General features: G+C 42.3%; 1 protein-coding gene and 1 long non-coding RNA gene across 3 annotated transcripts in view; both read left to right on the top strand.

Annotated features, from left to right (window-relative positions):
- TRIM8 (tripartite motif containing 8) overlaps positions 1-560 on the top strand; it is a 66,428-nt gene extending 65,868 nt beyond the window's left edge. For both annotated transcript variants that reach the window (XM_083738015.1, XM_083738014.1), the window contains exon 8: positions 448-560. In XM_083738015.1, the coding sequence (XP_083594141.1) occupies positions 448-485 (38 nt within the window). In that variant the 3' untranslated portion in view covers positions 486-560. The remainder of the gene's footprint in view (positions 1-447) is intronic.
- A 1,142-nt stretch (positions 561-1,702) lies between these two features.
- On the top strand, positions 1,703-8,419 carry LOC310844230. Its single transcript, XR_014564019.1, has 2 exons — positions 1,703-4,572; positions 5,843-8,419. It is a non-coding gene; the product is annotated as an uncharacterized lncRNA (long non-coding RNA).
- Positions 8,420-18,872: the final 10,453 nt, after the last annotated feature.

Below are 18,872 nucleotides of genomic sequence, written 5' to 3'. Positions count from 1 at the left end.
TCTGTTGTACGATATGTAGGATACAGTCTCATGTACCCGGTCATCAAACTCAGTGAGTCTTACCTCTGGGTGTATTTGCACTGGATTGCACTATTGGTCAATCTTTTTTTTTTTAACCTGGAGTTTAAATTCACCATCCCTTTGAACTCCAAGTACAAAACAACTCCTTTTAACCCCTGCTTTTGCTTCTGCAACATTTGTTTTTTTGTCAAAGACAAATGATTGGGGCTGAGAGAGAAGTGATTTACCCAAGGCCATAAATAGTAAGCATGGGTAAGTAAATAGGTATTGGTGGGGACTGGACCCTAAACATCAAGTGCTATAATCATCCACCTCACCCTCGCAAACCCAATTCCCCTTCCAAAACTACATCCTCACTTTCATTTTCCCCCTCTGCTTTCTCTACACGAAAGAAAGAAAATCACCCGTTTTCTCTCTCTCATGCAGGTCCATTTCCCCATCAGCAGCCAGATCCTATGCATTAACGCCTGGGCCTCTGTTATCTTCCTTGCATCTGCAGTGTAAAAGAGTAGGAAAATAAAGACAATAAAAATTCAAAATATGTGCAGCCAATGAATTTGCAGTCACACCAGTGCCAGCATCAGCCAGCCTGTCTGCCTGACTCAACAATGGAAGCACCATGTGGCACTCATGGTCTGTAGAAATAGGCAAAGAGAGTGAACCAATTTTATGCGCTGAGTTTCAAGCATCCTGTTTTTATTTAGGTTTTGTGCATGCACATTGACTTTTAATGGTTTGATTCACCCTAAAGAACAAATTACAGCATCATTTTTTGTTTGTTTTTTGCCCTCAAGATTGCACTTAAGTATGCCACTTTTGAATCAAATTGCCTCATCATACATTATTATTATTATTATTATTACACTTAAGCTGTTTGACTGTGCTAAAATCTAAGTGGTTTATAAGAACTATTAAAAGGCTATAAATAAAAACAGTTAAACAAAAATTTTAAGATAATTAAAATGAACAGTAAGAGATATTAAAAATGTGGCTAGATCTGCCTAAACTAAATTTTTCTATTCAGGGGATGAAAAGAGCACAGTGAAGGTGCCTGACTGGTGTCGATAGGCAGGGATTTGTAGTTGTTTCTATATTCTCATCCATCTGGTATGTCTGGAAAAGTTTGAAGAGGCAATGATTAGTCTATCAATTTCCAGCAATCTGTGGTTTAGCTTTCTTTGGTCATGATTCCTAATCCCCTGAAGTTCATCCCATTAATATCTTAAGAGACTTGTGGATAGTGGCTTTTCATCAGTAATGGAATATCCCGCTTCTGCCCTTCTCCACAGCCATTTATGTGCACATGGCTGGACTAACCATCTCAAGATCTGTTCTAGACAAGTGGTTCTATTTGATTCATTACTATTTGTCAACTTTGATCAAATTTGGCTTTCCAAATTGCTAGGGTGGTGATGGTGCTGAGTAGTGGCTTGCAGTTACAGAGCTTCCATCCTTCACTTGATGCAGTGCAATTAGTCAGAATAAGGAATGTGACCAGTCAGGTATATGGGATGAGTTTGGGCTGTGGCCTCTTACATATGTTTCTATCTTTCTTGATCCGGCAGGAAAAAAGGCAGCCACGATTACTCCCAAATGGCACAGCTGAGACCTGCTTTCTCTGGCATATGTGGGAGAGAAGGGGGATGATTAAAGGTATATGGGACAAGTGACAACCAGGGGCAAAACTAGATAAAACAGCTGGTTGTCTCTCTTGTTTCAAATGCAAGTCTGCACCAAATACACAAAGTTTCCCTCCTCCAACACAATTTTTCCCTCAGCTGGACCTGGCTGGAGAAAAGGCCTCTGAGAGAACAGTGTTGGGAATAATTGGCAGGCAAAGGACTTTTTGTGTAGATTTATTTCATTTGTTTTATTCAAATGCATGTACAGCAGAAGTATTACAAGATCAACACATACGAAATGCATACATTCATTTTCTCTCTCTCTCTCACTCTCTCTCTCTTTCTCTCAAATTGCAGTAGGCATGGCTGGGATCCACCCTCTGGGAAGGCAAAACTTGTCTCAAGTGTGGTGAACCTTTGCACCTCCAGATGTTGCTGAACTTTGCCCATCATCCCTGCTTGCTAGAAATGTAGTTCAGCAACATCTGGAGGGTCAAAAGTTCACCACACCTAGCCCCTCCAAAGAAAAACATATTCAGTAAGCGTGACACCATCAGAAGAGCCTACCTACCCTGATGACAGCGGTGACTGATCCAGGGTATGGGGAATGAGGCAAGTATCTCTCAAGTATCCTAATCCCAAGTTATTAATCACTTTAAATGCTAGCACCAAAATCCTAAATGTGGCCTTGTAGCATATTGCCAGCCTGTGCAGGTGTGTCAACAAAAGTGTTGCCTAGCTGGCTGCCGGCCATGCCAATTTGCTGCAGCTTCTGGATCAGCCTTAAGGGCAGTCCCACATAGAGCTCATCACAGTAACTTGAGTCTTAAGGTTGCCATTTTAGAAGGAAGTCTGCTGTTGCAGCTTCTGCTTTCACAGTGCAATTGTATACATGGAGTTCAATGGAGCTCATTTCCAAGGAAGCATATAGGATTGCTTCTGCTTCTGAGATGATGATGTCAGGGCCTTCACATGTTACATCACATAATGCAGTCTAGAGTAAGGTTATCAGATTTTTTTCAATGAATCCAGGGATACTTTTCAAGTTCAGTCAGAATGATAGTGGAAATGGTAGGGGACTGATTTGTAAATCCGAGGACTGTCCCCGGGAAACGGGGACGTCTGATAACCTTAGTCTAGAGAGAGGTGTATAAGATCCTGCTGCTGTATTGTAATGGGATAGTTGGGAGCAGATTTGTGCATCACAAGCATAGAAATTGAACACAAGGTTCTGCTTTGAGCACGTTACTGTGTATAATAATGGCAATGTATTTGTCCAAAGCACAACAATAAAAACAGCCATTTGTTTTTTAATACTGACCTTTCTAAGGAAGAAAAGTAGTGTAAGCCACTTCTAAACACTGAACAGAGGGAACAGCTTAGTCACGATGGCTACATTCTAATTCCCTCGTCAGAGGAAATATGCCACTGAAGTCTACTTGATGGAATCACAAGTGATGGGACAAGCAGGAGATTCTGTAAGCATGTATTTAAGCATGTAATGCCATTTCAAAGGGAACAGGAGTTACTCCCTTTTCCAAAACTTAATGGAAAAGGCCCGACCTCCAGCGCTCTATTAATCCAAGGGCTGGTTTGAATCTGACCCAAGCGCTAGTTTCTTTCCAGATTATGTGCTTTATTGCTGCCTCTGCTGTGGTGCAGTGGTTGGAAAAACCACATAACAGTACTCTGAATTTTCCAAGCTCTTTCCTTGATCAAGAAATCAGGGAATGAATGGATCTTGGTATGATTCCAAAATCATAGGCCCCATATAGTGATGCCAACTCCCCTTTGTCTTGGACAACTGCCAGGTTGTGACAAATTCCAAAGCAGGTTCCTTCCCTCTTCACCGCTACCTCCCTTTGAGAAAAATGAGACTTCTCACTAAGGTGTCTCTTAAAGGCAAGCGAGAGTCTCTTGAGTGGCTATCGTAGAAGCTAGACATGACAAACCACAGGACTGTGTGTCTCTGTGTAGTTTCAGTTGTTAACAGGTAGGGTTGCCAGCTGCAGACCTAGAGCATTCTGGCACCTTTTAAGGAGTACATAATTCTGTATGGTGCCACATTTCTTCATTAACAATTCACCTTTGCACTTAAGTCTTTGAACAACTTTCTAGTGCCCATTCCGTGCTTGTAACTCATCCCGTAACTAAGGCTGTGTACACAAAATACGTTTAAAGTGGATCTGAAGTGCATTATTTCCCTCAAAGAATTCTGGCCACTGTGTCACAATTCCCTTAAACCCTTCACAAACTACAGTGTGCAGAATTCTTTGAGGGAAATAATGTGCTTCAAATCCACTTTAAATGTATTTTGTGTACACAGCCTATGCCCCTGTAACTCAAAACAGTTGCATTTTCTTCCCCTTCCTATTTACATCTTCGGTTGTCAAATTTTAGATATTAAGCTCCTTGGAGCAGGGACCTCTGCTCTTGTAAGGCAGCTTGTGCACTGATAGTGCTATAAACATTTGTAAACGAATAATAAACACAGAAAACAGAATTTTCCCAGGTGCAACTCTGTTAACCAGACCTGTGAATATGAAATAAGCTGCACCTGGTACAGTTTAGCCTACTATGCACCTGTTAAAGGTACAGGAACCTTCTCAAGGTTTAGACCCAGAAACTCAAGTTAAAAACAGTTCTGAAGAAGTTTATTCAATTGCTGGAACTGGGAAGGGTGTCTGATTCTGTTAACTGATTGCAATGTCAAATAGGAGAGGCTTTACAGAGACCCCAGCTGAAAAAGGTCTGTTTTTTAGGGATGGACTAAGTAGCCAGGAAGAGAAAAAGTGAATATGACCTTAACAGAAACATTAAAGGGTTAAGGGAGTGTGAGAGAGGAAATAGAAGCCCTTTCTACAGCCAGTAGCTAATGACCTCCCTAAAACTAGGATACTTTCCAGCAAGATCCTGAGGCTCCTGATTGGTGAGTGATACGGTTTTATTTCTAAGTCAGCATTCAAAACTCCCATTGTTCTAGGCACATTTTGCAACAGGGAATTTCATTAGTGTGAGCAGTTTCTGAGTTGTGGGTGCAGTACTAAGATTTCAGATTAAAACTGCAGAGTGGAAAGAAAGGAGGACCTTTTTCTGCCTCCCCACTTCCAACTACTCTGAAGACTGGAGAAGAGACCCTCTTAAAAATATTAGGGGGGTTGGCAGGGGAAGGACCAGACCATGTGAAAAATGAACATAATATTTTAACTGCAGTTCATTCATTTTCAGTTTTGTATTCTTGTTATTAAAAAAGCGTGCCTGGATGTTCCATTGTTGCGCCCATAACCTCGGCTTAAGGTGCATTTAGCACCTAGCTTTCATATCTCAGTTTCTAACATGGTTCTAAATTGATAGTTTTCTACATGGCACAACGGGGGGGGGGGGGGCGTGCAGGGGCAAAGTGTTGGACATCTTTTAAGTATTCTTCTCTGTTTGACTTTCAGAAGCAGTTTGATAGCATGTTTTAGATTTAGAGGCAGTGCAGTGCTGCAACCATCTAAACCAGGGTGCAAATGGTCTTATAGCTCTAATTTAGCAGTACAGTACATGACAAAAAAGGCTGAGCTAGCTGAGCCTAGAGCTCTTCATACATGAGTTGTTGTTCTCAACCAAAGCTGATACTCTTCTCTCCCAAATTCACAGCAGAGGTACTGGGCAAGTGTTTATTTATTTATTTAAAAGTTTTCTAGCCTGCTCTTTTGCTGATGGTGTAAGCAATTACAAAACTAACATATTAAAAACAGTATACTATATTAATGCAGGGTTTCCCAAACCTGGGTCTCCAGTTGTTGTTGGACCACAACTCTCATCATCCCTAGCTAGCAAGACCAGGGGTCAGGATGATGGGAACAGCTTGAGACCCAAGTTTGGGAGATCCTGCTCCAATGCAACAATCAATAGGAAATTCTTATAGAAACAGTAACAGAATTGTTACTGAAAACTTGAATAATAATAACAATAATTTATTATTTCTACCCCGCTCATCTGGCTGGGTTTCCCCAGCCACTTTGGCGGTTTTCAACAGACCATGAAAAACAGAATAAAACTCCAAACATTAAAAACTTAAACAGGGCTGCCCTCAGATATCTTCTAAAAGTCAGATAGTTTATTTCCTTGACATCTGATGAGAGGGCGTTCCATAGGGCGGGCGCCACCGAGAAGGCCCTCTGCCTGATTCCATGTAACCTCATTTTTCACAGTGAGAGAACTGCCAGAAGGCCCTCAGCGCTGGACCTCAGTGTCCGGGCTGAACAAAATGAAAGAATGCTCTTCTGTTGGTCATCCATACAGGCCCTCATCCCAAGATTAAGGACTCTACATCCATTTCTTCTGTATCTGAAGTAAAGCATGTGAAGTGTGTGGGGAGTGGGGAAAAGTACAGGATTATCTGAATAAAGAAATAGGATGGAGTTTGGCTACCAGAAGGCATTTGTTTACTGTGCCTCAAGCAACTGGCTCTTCCTGGATTTGTGGTTTAGAGCACCCAGTGATTTCTTTCTCACATAAATATGTCTGAAGAATTGAAGTTGTGTTAGTGTCCAAATATGGTCCTGGCTGAACAAATATGGTCCTGGCTTTTTTCAGTGAACTTGCCATGTTTGTAATTTTATGTAACCTGTTGTAATTGACCCAAAGCTTAACATACTCACAGACAAGAAACAAATGAACAACCTTAGAGGCAGCTGGTATTTTTTGCCCCCACTGAAATGGGAAAGAGGGCCTGTTGATGGCAAAGTTGGTGGTGTTTGTAACTGATAGGAGCTCTTCTCATTCAGCCTTAATGATTTTAAAGATGACATTCCAGGGACTTGAAATAGACCAGTAGTAGGAAATCCATATCCCAAACTTTCAGCAACAATTTCTTATTTTCGGCTAGATGAGTTTCTTTACCAGGTCTAGCTGGTATAGAGATGGAAGCAAAACCTTTGGAGAAAGAGATTAAGCTTTGTCTTTGCTAGAGTCTACCTTTTTAAAGAGTACAACATGTGAACCGTTCTTTTCTTTCTGTCGTCATGTGAACTTAAAGAAAAAATGTCAAATTTAAAACATCCTGTTTTGAGCTGGGGAAGAAGTGAACCTGGAATCTCCTGGGGATATTGATCCATCAAGAGAGGCCTACTCTGCCTGATTTAGAAGCACTAACTTTGGCAATATATTGGTAGTGCCTAGTTTGACCAACAAGGCTCAGGCAAGGTGGCGGAAGAAGGTGCCAAGGGTGGTTCTCTTCCAAGTAATGGGAAAAGGACACCCAGTGAGTGAAATGGCAACTTGCATACCCACATTAGGAAATGAGGTTGTGTGATGCTGAAATAAAAAGTCAACATAAACTAGAAATAAAATTAAGGTATGTAAGTTGAGAACTCAGGGGAAGTGGCAGTTGAAGAGTCTGTCTTTTAACTAGTTTTCATGGCTTCAGATCAGGGAATGGAATCTGCATTATTTAAGCCACTATAGATCTGACAAAAAGCAATGAACACAGCTCTTGTGTACACCTGACAGAAAGAAGCAACCCTATATTCAAAAAGTAATGGAAAACCCTGGCTCATGATTCCACTGTGTTACTCATCACTGTCAGAACACTCAGAACGTATCAGGAGGGAGGAGAGTAGCCATGTGATGACCATGGAACTATTGAGCATTAAAGGTGTGGTGAATATTTGCAAGCGTTTTTGGCATGGAAAGAAGAGTTGAGGATGTTTTTTACACACACAAGCACACACACAATCACCTTGTTTGTGTGTCTTCAATTTGACAGCAGGCCTAATAGGCAATTTCCTTGCTCCCATTTTTAAAAATGAATGGAACAGTGATGTCGTCACTGATGGTGCCACCAAACCTTAATTCACTGCTTAGAAATGCTGGATATTAAGCAACATATAAATATATGAAATAAATACATCTGAATGAGTTGGTTCTGCTTGCTTTCAGGCTCACTGCATTACCTTTGCTTGCTTTCAGTAATGTCATAAATAGCTAAATCTGATTGGGTAGTTGTTGGCATCAAAGACCAATTGGGGTTTAAATAATAAGGTAGGAAATGTGGGTGTATGTATTGATGAGGGGAAAGCATGGTGCTGAAGCAGTTGCTGACAGGGCTCAGAAGAGTTCACAGTGGAGTACCTTGGCCTGCATGTCAACAGTACAGATAAGGAGAGCCCTTGAGGAGGGATGGGCTTGCATGTGACCCCCACAGCTGCACTGTACTCTCCCCTGAACATTGCAGCCTTAGGGAATAAAAATGCCTGCAAAATTTGAAACCCATTTCATTTCAGCTGAGATAGCTTATTTGGTAAAACATGAGATTCTTAATCTCTGGGTCATGGGTTCGACGGCCACCTGGGGCAAAAGATTCCTTGCAATTCTATGATTCTGTGAGTCTATGAGCCCTATTTTCTCCTGACTATAATGGGGCGGCAGGGGGAATGTGACTTGAGGGGGAGGGGTGTTACAATTTATTTAAAGGGCCTTGAGAGGGTGCCATACTTGGTGGACAGTTCCCTCATAAGGCCCTTCTGAATGCCTTTAGGACACCTTGCAATCTTTGCCTAATTCACCCTCATGACAACTCTGTGGTTTGATTATTGATTTAACTATATAGTCAGGAAGTCAAAATTGCAGTACTGCTTACAGAAATTCACCCTCTTGCAGAAATTTGACTGTTTGACATGATACACACCCATTTGTTTATGTGATGTGTGCACATGCGCAAGTAATCAAAAGAATTGGTGCATACATGCTCACACGTGTATGGAAGAATTTAAATAAATCAATGAGCATGACTGCACTTTTGTTTTGTTTTGTTTGTTTGAAAATATACTGCCCTACCTTTTGGTGTTGCTGATCCCAGGATGAGTTACAAAACATAACATGATAATCTGATCATAATGCAATGAAACAGCAACATATAAGAACATATCAGGTAAGGCAGCAATTATAAGATTCATATTCCATCGTACACAAAGCAGATCGTTCCGATAAAACTTATATCACATCAATGCCTGGGAAAACAGGTGCATTTTAAGTTGGCACTGAAAAGCAAAGGCAGCAGGTGACAAGCATATCTCAGAGGAGAAGGCTTTCCATAAGCCAGGCACCAATCTCGAGGAGGCCCAATTTTCTGTTGTTTCTAAGCACTGCACACCCATTGTGCATGTGTATAGTTATGTAAACTGTTAATGATTTGGCAACTTCATATACATCTATGCAATTGTTCTCTAAACTACTGAGCTAGCAATGTAGAATGATGCAATTTGTCTACTACCTTATATATGTTGTTGAATTTGTGTTTTGTAGTATTTCCTCTGTAGCTATTTCTTGCCTCATACCTACAGTGATACTGTCAGGTTCTTGCTTACAGTCTTCTTTCTTCTTTGGCAATCACTCATAGCCGAGTAAGATTGTCTTCCATAAACACGATTTTAACATTGAGTCCGTAAGTGACTGTGGGGGCCAATTCTGGATCCACATGTCCTTCCACAGTGGGGACATTAGTTTCTGGGCGGGAGTTGATCACGGTGGATTTGTCAAGTGTGGATTTGTCAAGCGTGCCTTCCTTTTAGCATGTTTCTCCCTTGCGTCCTGAGTTCGTGTGTGTTCATTTTTTTTTATGATATTTATTAGAATTTCAAATAGTACATAAAGACAAAAAAAAAAAGAAAAAAGAAAAAGAAAAAAAGAAAAATTCAACGTTTGCAATCCATATTTTCAATACCTTTTTTTCGCAACTTCCCCTTGCCTCCCCTTCTTGTATTCCATGACCAAAAATTTGTTCAACAAGTTCTTATCCCTAAATTTTTAACCTTAGTTTGTTGTTATATTAAATTCAATTTATATATCAACTTTTAGCTTATATACATCAATCATTATACTTAAAGACTTTTTCTAAGGTCGACCCAGTTTCCCTTCCACGAATTCCCCATTTTAATACTAGTAACAACACAAAAAGAAAAAAGATAGAAAGAATCAGATTATTTTTTGTACATCCTTTGGATTTCCAAACCCCACCCTCCCTTCCCCGGTTTTGATCCCCAAACCATTGTCCATTAGTCCATCTATTATCAGCCTGGCAACCTCACATCTGAGGCCCTTAAATCTCTCTCAGTCCCTCTCTGCCGGTTTCTTTGAAAGCCCTTTATATTAAACACCAAGTCTCGGAGGGGCACTATCCCTATAATGTCCTTGTTCCTTCCAGCCAGACCTCCATATTTAAAGGTGGAGCTCAAGTCTTGTTTCTCAATCCTTTTAAGTCCAAATAGCCCAAAGGCTCCAACTTCCACCTTGATCAGATTTATAGACCATAGATCTTCAGATCTCCACAAAAGGAGATCTTTCCATTCCTCATTTTCCAGTTCGAACCCAGTTTTTATCATCCAGTTCTTATTTTCTTTTATGTCCATCTTGACAGGCCTCCGGCTCTCCTTTGCCTTCTGCAGCATTGCAGCCCCTCCTTCCTGCTCCTCCTGTTCAACAAATATCTCTTTCTCCACTTCCTCAATTTTCTCAAGTTTCTTTTCTTGTTCAGCTGCCTGGGTTTTGTACATCAAGTCCTTTTCCAACTCAGTAGATTCCTTTGCTGTTGGTTTCAAAGTTATGGCACTTGTAGACAAAACATGGCCTTGCTCTTGCGACTCACGCAACTTTCTCACGAGAAAAATAACCTCATCCAGGTCAGCTAGTATTTTTCGACCTATTTCCATTTTTGTAATGTCCCTGAACCCCCACTAGAGGGATTCTGGTTATTCAGTATTCCTTTCACTTCCAACCCAAAAGCCAAGTTAATTTGTTTCAGTTCTTCTTTATTTTCAGCGATTTGTAACTATATTGTATCTAATGTAACCAGCAAGAACATCAGAAACAAAGTTCTTTATTTTTTCTGTCTTTGACAGCCAATTTGACAGCTGTCAAAATCTTCTATATCTCCTCAGCAGGCTCCTCTCGCGAATCACTCCTGGTCCCGGGATGGGTGGCACTTTAATTCAAGAAATTAGCTCTTATCCTCCAGCACAATTACTTATACTATCAATCCGTGCAATTAATAACTTTTATCCAATAAAGAAAAGGCTCTTCTCTCGACCTTAGTTGTCAAATCCTTGCTTTAAATTGTATACAATGGGGGGGAGACGGACTTCCTTTTTGCACCTCCCCCGCTCGTACTGAATCCAAGAATTTTTTTAGTCCAATATCGAAATTACTCACGGGTTGTTGTTTTTAGATTTTAGTCCAAATTTTCAAAAGAAGAAGTCAGCGCTCTCCGTTGAATGGCATGCGGCTTCGCTCGGCAGGGGAAGCAGAAGACTCACAGCACCGCGCCGCTCCCCGTCCCCTGCTCCGCAGCCTTTAAAAAGGCTCCTTCGCGGGTCGGGGGGGCGCAAACGGTGCCTGCCAAGTCACCAGGTCCACGGGCTTCCGCGCCCATGGTTTTTGAGGGTCCCCGCGTGGCCGGCGCTGCAGGACCCGACCCCTGTCGAGCAGATTCCCTCCAGAGCTCGGAGGGAATCCGCCATTCGGCTATGGCGCCAACCCGGAAGTGAGTTCATGTGTGTTCAAAGCCCATGACACCTTTGGTAAAGGCTGTTCTCCAATTGGAGCGCTCGCAGGCAAGTGTTTCTCAGTTGTTGGTGTTTATACTACATTTTTTAAAATTTGCCTTGAGATGGTCTTTAAACCTCTTTTGCAGACCACCATTTTTAAGTTTGGAATAGAGTAGTTGCTTTGGAAGACGTTAATCAGGCATCCGCACAACATGACTAGTCCAACGAAGCTGATGTTGAAGAATCATTGCTTCAACACTGGTGATCTTTGCTTCTTCCAGTACACTGGTATTAGTTCGCCTGTCTTCCCAAATAATGTGTAAAATTTTTCAGCGACACCGTTGATCTTTCGAGGAGTTGGAGATGGCGTTTGTAAGTGGTTCATGTTTCACAAGCATACAGTAAGGTTGGTAGTACAATAGCTTTGTAAACAAGCATTTTGATTTCCCTGTGAATGTCCTGGTCCTCAAATACTCTGCACTTCAATTGGGAGAAAGCCGCACTGTAGACGAATGTACACATTGTACGTGCATGGTTAATGTACACTGTCTGAACATGGCTAATATTTTAATGCTGAAGTCCTGTGCCTACTGCCTTGTGCTGTGAGTAAGACCCATAGAACACAGTGGGGCAAACCTCCCAGCAAACATAAGAGGATTGCGCTCCAAGTCATTAGCAAAGGCTGAGCTGGCCCTTAAGGCCACTGGCGTCTGAAAACCTGGAGCAAGCACAGAGGTCAGAGAGGAAAACAAATATGAAGTGAGAGTTCCAGGCATACATTCCTGTGTTGAGGAGGTAAAATGACAAAAGGGGGGACTGCAGGGGGATGTTTGACAGCACCTTTATTAGTCTGTCTTAAAATATTAGTTTTCAATTGATGGGCTAGAGACTGCGCTAGATAAATTGATTCTCTTTTTCCCCTCCGGCAATCAATTCTTCCTTTTGAGTAGGGAATTGGACATGGTTTTTATTGTTGTAAGCAAACAGCTCCTCCCTCCTATGAAGAACAAGCAGGAATTGGTTTTCCCTGATCTAGCACTAGGTCCATGAGTATCAGCCATGTAGCGAAGGGAAAAGAGGGCCGTTCCTTCCTTGGGTTGGGTGTCCATGGGAAGAGGTTGCTGGAACAGATCCTGGTTTCAACAATATTGTAATTGAATGACATGCCCCTGGAGTAACAAAAAGGATGAAAATTGCTATATTATGTGGGAGAAAAGTCTCTGTTCTCAGTGGGAACATTTTAAGTATGTCAGGCCAGGTAGTGAGTGGCCCAGGGAATGCAGCGCCCTAGAATGACTCCATGCAAGAAACAGTTAAGGCCCCGAAGTAGCTTGAAGCCGAGTGTGCCTCCCTAGAGAAGGGTGCGTGGGATGCTGCTTGTTTTTCTCAGGAGGTGCAGATGTGCCAAAACATACAGCTGTGCACATTGAGGATGCAGAGCTGAGAATGAGAGGCTTTGTGTTTCATCGGTATTTTCTTGCTGTCTTTGTGAGGCAGCATGCTTCCAGCTTCTTCCTTCTCCTCCCCCAGCACCAGTCCCAGCCAAAATAACACACTATCAGCGGCCAAAGACTCTCTGCAGCATGCAGTATTTCCTGCTGTTTTAGAAATGGGGGCCACAGGAGGGGCAGAATCAAAACCGATGTGTTGTCCATGCTGTTTCAGAAAAATTAAGAGAGAGAGAGAGAGAGAGAGAGAGAGAGAGAGAGAGTGTGCGCGCGCGCGCGTGCATACACGCAGATAACACAGTTACCTTTAAAAAAAACTAGCTTAAAATCATGGGTGCTAAAACATTGGATTTTAAATCTTCATTTGCATTTCAGAACCTACACACCTTTTTTTAATTTTTGCATTCAGACACTATCCTACCATTGTGGGCTAATAATGACTTATTCTGATATGTGTAGGGGTTTTTTTAGAAACAATTAGGCCATAGCGCATTGTTACTGAGAAGATAAATAGTGCTGTGGCAATTTGCAAAATAAATTGTTTTATTAATCCCTCAACTTTCTGGTGAGGTAAACTTTTGTTTATAAAATAACCTTTCTAAGGCACAGTTACACTACAAATTTAGATAAATATGAAAGGGAGGGCAAAGAGAATTTTGTGAAATAAAGGTCCTGTTTTATCGTAGAATGAAAATTCCCAGGGGGTCCTTGGGAAAAGGCCAGTAACATTATAAACTGATTTCAAACTCCATTACAGTTAGAGCACAAGCCACTGCCATGGTGTTTTTCTGTCCCTTGCTCTAGGCTCATCTTTTAGAATTTGGCTCAGTTTGTTATGTTAATCTGTCTCTGTCCCCATCAACTCCCTTCCAGCTGTGATCAGCTCAGTGAAGATGGCAGGTGGGGGCTAAAGTGGATCCTGTGAATCAAGTGGCTTAACATTTATCTAAGAACTAAACTCAACAGGGTAAGGCCACCTCCATACCACAGATGCTTGAGTGTGCCAAGTGAAGCCAGGAGGCAAAGTACCATCAGCCTGAAGGACCCATGAAATCATAGAATTGTAGAGCTGGAAGGGACCCAGCAGCTCTTACTGTTAGAAAGTTCTTCCTGATGTTTATTTGGAATCTTCTTTATTGTAACTTGAAGCCATTGGTTCAATTCCTACCCCCCAGAGCAGGAGAAAACAGGCTTGTTCCCTCTTCCATGAGACAGCCCTTGAGATATTGGAATATAGCTATAATATCTCCTCTCAGTCTCCTCTTTTCCAAGCTAAACATACCCAGCTCCTTAAATTGCTCCTCATAAGGCTTGGTTTCCAAACCTTTGATCAACTTGGTTACCCTCCTCTGTATATGTTCCAGCTTGTCAACATGCTTCTTCAATGTGGTGCCCAGAATTGGACACAGTATTCCAGGTGTGATCTGACTAAGGCAAAATAGAGTGGTACTATTACTTCCTTTGATGTGAACACTATACTTCTGTTGATGCAGCCTAGAATAACATTAGCTTTCGATTGGAGAAACAACAGAACAGAAGCCACCAGTACTGCTCCTACAGTTCACCTGGATGTTGGCTTTAGTCACGAGATACTTCTGATCATAATCGGGTGCACTTTTTCACCAGCCATGTGTTCACACCTACATTAATCATCAGAAACTCTCCAAACTATTCTCCAGGCCATCTTAGTGAAGACTGAACTATTGTCACTTGAAAAGGAAAGCTCTCTGTCACTTACCCATTCTGGCTCATGACCCTTTTACCTCAACAGTAGCCTATAACAGCCATAGAGGTGGGGAGTAAAGCTAAAGGACTCCTGGATGGTTAAGTCCAGTCAAAAGTGACTATGGAGTTGCGGCGCTCATCTTGCTTTCAGACAGCTTTCCAGGTCATGTGGTCAGCATGACTAATCTGCTTCTGGCACTATGGAACACTTTGACGGAAACCAGAGCGCACGGAGACGCCGTTTACCTTCCGGTACCTATTTATCTACTTGCACTGGTATGCTTTTGAACTGCTAGCAAGGCAGGAGCTGGGACAGAGCAACAGGAACTCAGCCTGTTGTGTGGATTTGAAGCTCCAACCTTCTGATCGGCAAGCCCAAGAGGCTCAGTGGTTTAGACCACAGCGCCACCCGCATCCAAGGTGGGAAGTGTGTTTGAGCTTCTACGTGCAGAATATATCAACTGATGCTGCAGAAGATGTTAATCAAAGGACAGAAGAGCTGGTTTTGATTTTGCTCCATGTGTGCCAGCCACCTAGACATTAAGCCCCATCCCAGTAACAGCTGCCGAACATCTGCAAGGCTCATAACAGCCCCATAAAATGTGCCTGTAAAACACCTCCCAACATGCCTGATCCTAGCTCAGATATACACAAGTGCTTATAACAGGAGCTCTTAGTTCCTCAGGGGACAATATACTTCAGCCATCTCCTACTAGACTCTAGCAGTATAACTGCCACCCAGGAAACAGAGCAGGAGAGAGGACCCCCCCAATTAGATCTGATCCTATATCTGACAAAAAAAAAAAGAGAGAAGGACATGCTATGGCATCCAAGAACAGGTTGGTTGTGTTGAAGAGTGGGATGCAAGCAGCAAAGGACTGGCAAAGGATATAGGCCAGCTTGTGTGGAGAAACTGAAGTGCCAAGCTGATGATAAAAGACAGAGTAGCCATTTCAGATTTCACTGAGGATGTGTGAGTCACATTCAACAAGCATCGAGGCCCACTTAACTTTTTTAGGTACCAATAGCTACTCAGCATGTACAACCAAGTGTTCCAAAGGAATCATATTGGGAGAGCTTTGCTCAATAAGGCACCATATTAATTTTTTAAGAGAAACAGAATATATCCTGAAATACTGATGTTGGGGAGGCAGTGCAGTCACTGCAGTTAAAGTGGGTAAAACGGCAAGCAAAAGGCTCTCCTTTGAAAGAGAACAGTTTGGGACAGAAGAGAGGCACACAATGTTCATTTGATTCCTTGAAATGTGGTAAAAAGAAGAACTGTCAATGAAGAGGAGGGAAAGCGGGCTGAGCTAAGAGGCAAATGAAGTGACCAGGTTGGGAGCTGCAGCAGCAATATCAGGAGGGACCATGTAAAAGGGCTTTGGTATTTGTGAGCGAGAGCAAAGGAGAGGCTCCAGGATACTTTGCCAGAGAGTGATATTTGGTTAAGAACACTGGTGCTAGTAGTTGTGACGGGAACCACATCTGCACATAGAATTTTAAGCCAGATAAGCACCTTCATTTCTGACTATAATGAGGTATATAAGTGCCTGCAACAAATGCTCTGAAAATGCTTTTGTTGTTGTTGTTTCAAATCAAACCTCAATACAGTGGTACCTCAGGTTACATACGCTTTAGGTTACAGACTCCACTAACCCAGAAATAGTGCCTCGGGTTAAGAACTTTGCTTCAGGATGAGAACAGAAATTGTGCTCCGGCAGCACGGCGGCAGCAGGAGGCCCCATTAGCTAAAGTGGAGCTTCAGGTTAAGAACAGTTTCAGGTTAAGAACGGACCTCCGGAACGAATTAAGTACTTAACCTGAGGTACCACTGTATAGGTGAAATTAGGTTTTAAATCATTCTGTGAAACTAGTGGAATCTCTTTGACTTCTGCAAATGTGACCCAAAATGCCCCCTCCTTTGGCTTTGTCCACTCTGAACAGGACTGTGATTTATCATTGTGGCCTGTGAGCAGAGATGGCATAAGAACAGGGTGTGGTCTGTCTGTTGGCCATGCTGGCAGGGGCTGCTGGGAGTTGGAATCCAACAAAGTCTGGAAGGCCACAAGTTCCCCACCCCTGCACTGAAACCCTCATCTAACCCCAACCTCTCTCCTGTCATCATCACGTCACTGGCCTTCTCCCCTCTGTTCCAATCCTCCTGCCTGCCTTTTGAAATCCCAGGTGAAAAGTATGTCAATTAGATAATCTCTGTAACTTGCTCATACGCACATCTACTTGTGAACAAATGCTGATTCTCTGCCAGCTTTTCCTTTCTCTCTCTTACTAAGGGAAGGGGCAGGGAAGCTTTGTGCATTCCTCCAGGGAGTTTGTTTAGGCCAAGCCTTGGGATGTCTAAGCCTCCCTTGAAGAATTCCTTGTGGGCAAAAGCAGAGACCTAATGTCTTCTCCATTAGATGATAGCTCTCAAATATTTTGACATATGCCATAACGATTGACGTACTATGTCAGGATTAGGGAAGGCTTAAGTATTTGGAACTCTGTAAGGAATAAGAAATGTTTGTACAATATTCTTGGGGAAAAGGCATTAGGCTAGAACATACATGACTGAACAAGGAGTTACTAGGTGGCAAGGTGAACATTTTCTCTCCCTCCCTTCCTCTCTCCTTCTCTCCCTCTCCTTTTTTAAAACAAGAATATGCCATACCTTTCAATAAAGTTTGTGACATAACAGCACTGAAAACAAGAATAAAGTATGCTGGGTAGGAGAGGGCAGCTCTTTGCTTGGTCAGTTGCTCTATCAGACAGTTGGCGTTTTCCAGGCTGGCCTTGGTCTGAGCACATACAGATACAGAGGCTTCACTCCAGTGTTGACCTTCAAAACATAGCAGCTGTGTTTAATAGGATGGGCAGGAATAGCCCTTCCTCTTTACCAAGCCTAAGGTTCACCTACAGTAACTAGCAAGTTTAGGACTGATTTATCCAGGACCAAGTGTATATTGTGAGGAACATGTTTGTGTAGCCCACAACTACTAGCTTGTCCTACCTGAAGCAGCACTGTGCTTCTGTTCCAAATCTGTTACATCCATATCTCATATCCATATCTTAGTACCAAGTATACAGTGATGGCCTCCGAACTTCTTGATTTGGTGAAACATTTTTGCAAACTCCTTTATTCTGGGCTTTGTCGTACCCAAGCTCTTGTGCCATTTCTGGTCCCCTCCCCCTTATAAATCTGATACATTTATATAACATATATTCATATACACAACATCAAAGAACAGTAGATTGCAATACCTTATGGGCTCTAATTATTAGGCAACACAATGTAATCTGTCATCCTCCCATGCTGTTGGGTAGGGAACAGTCTCTGGCTACAGGGCTTTCTTATGGTTGCCTCATGCAGTTATGAGTGGATGGACAGGCACTTGCATGCGTTAAGCATGGCTATGCAGTCTGGGAAGGATAAAGCACAAATACAAATTGGTAAGAAGTCACAGTCCACAGATTCACTTCAAGGGACTCACCTCCATGTGTTTTGTTTAGGAATGACTGTGGGAAGGAACCTCCAGACAAAGTATATTAGCAATATATTATCTGGCAGCACTCCTGCCTAAAAAATATACCAATGATAGTTGCACTGCGCAAGAGCTTTCCCAATTACTTTGCTTATAATATTGGGCCCTCTGTGCCCCAGGGTGACTTTTGAGTAAGTCATTGTTTCTTTCCCTTCTTCTTTTTTTTCCTTTTTAAATATTTGTATATCGCCCTTCATCTGAAGACCCCAGGGTGGCTCACAGCAGAAAAAGTCACAGTGACATTTCTCTTGTGGAAACATCTCAGCTAAGGAAAGTGATATTCCCAGCACCTTGGAAGGATCAAGCTCCTTGCAGTTTCTCAGGTTTGGCATCTAAAAGAAGAGGTGCATAAATTAGAGAACACTGAAGTCATGCCTGAACTTTCCATTGCCACTGACACAGAAAGAGAGACTCGGGATGCTCTTGCCTCTAAAATCAGACCAGTGCAATGCTAGATGTCCAGTACTAATGCCACTTGGGGCTCAACGCAGATGCCAGCACCATGTTCACAACAGTGGATGCCACGAAATCCCTTGGCTTGGGTGTATGCTGACTTGTAACCAATCAATCAACCCATGGCATAGCAGACTATAGGAAAATCAGGTTTTGCATCACTATGCAGTCAGTGTTAGGCAGGCCCATGGGTTTGTGCACCTGTTCAGAGTCAAAGTTTGACTCTGCTTCTCCCTCACTGTGTCCTTGCCATGTGCAAGAAAGAGTATATTTTATTTTCACTAAACATTTTATTGCTCTTCCTTCTCTGCTGATTAGGGTGTCCTAAACATAGAACAGTACAGTGGTACCTTGGTTCTCAAATTTAATCTATTCCAGAAGTCCGTTCCCAAACCAAAGTGTTCCAAAACCAAGGCATGCTTTCCCATAGAAAGTAATGCAAAATGGATTAAAAACAACCCTTAAAACAGCAATTTAACACAAATTTTACTATCTAATGAGACCATTGATCCATAAAATGAAAGCAATAAA

Source organism: Podarcis gaigeae, assembly GCF_964106915.1.
Source record: "Podarcis gaigeae genome assembly, chromosome: 5".
Classification (NCBI taxonomy): Eukaryota; Metazoa; Chordata; class Lepidosauria; order Squamata; family Lacertidae; genus Podarcis; species Podarcis gaigeae.
This window is presented reverse-complemented; position numbering and strand designations above follow the sequence as displayed.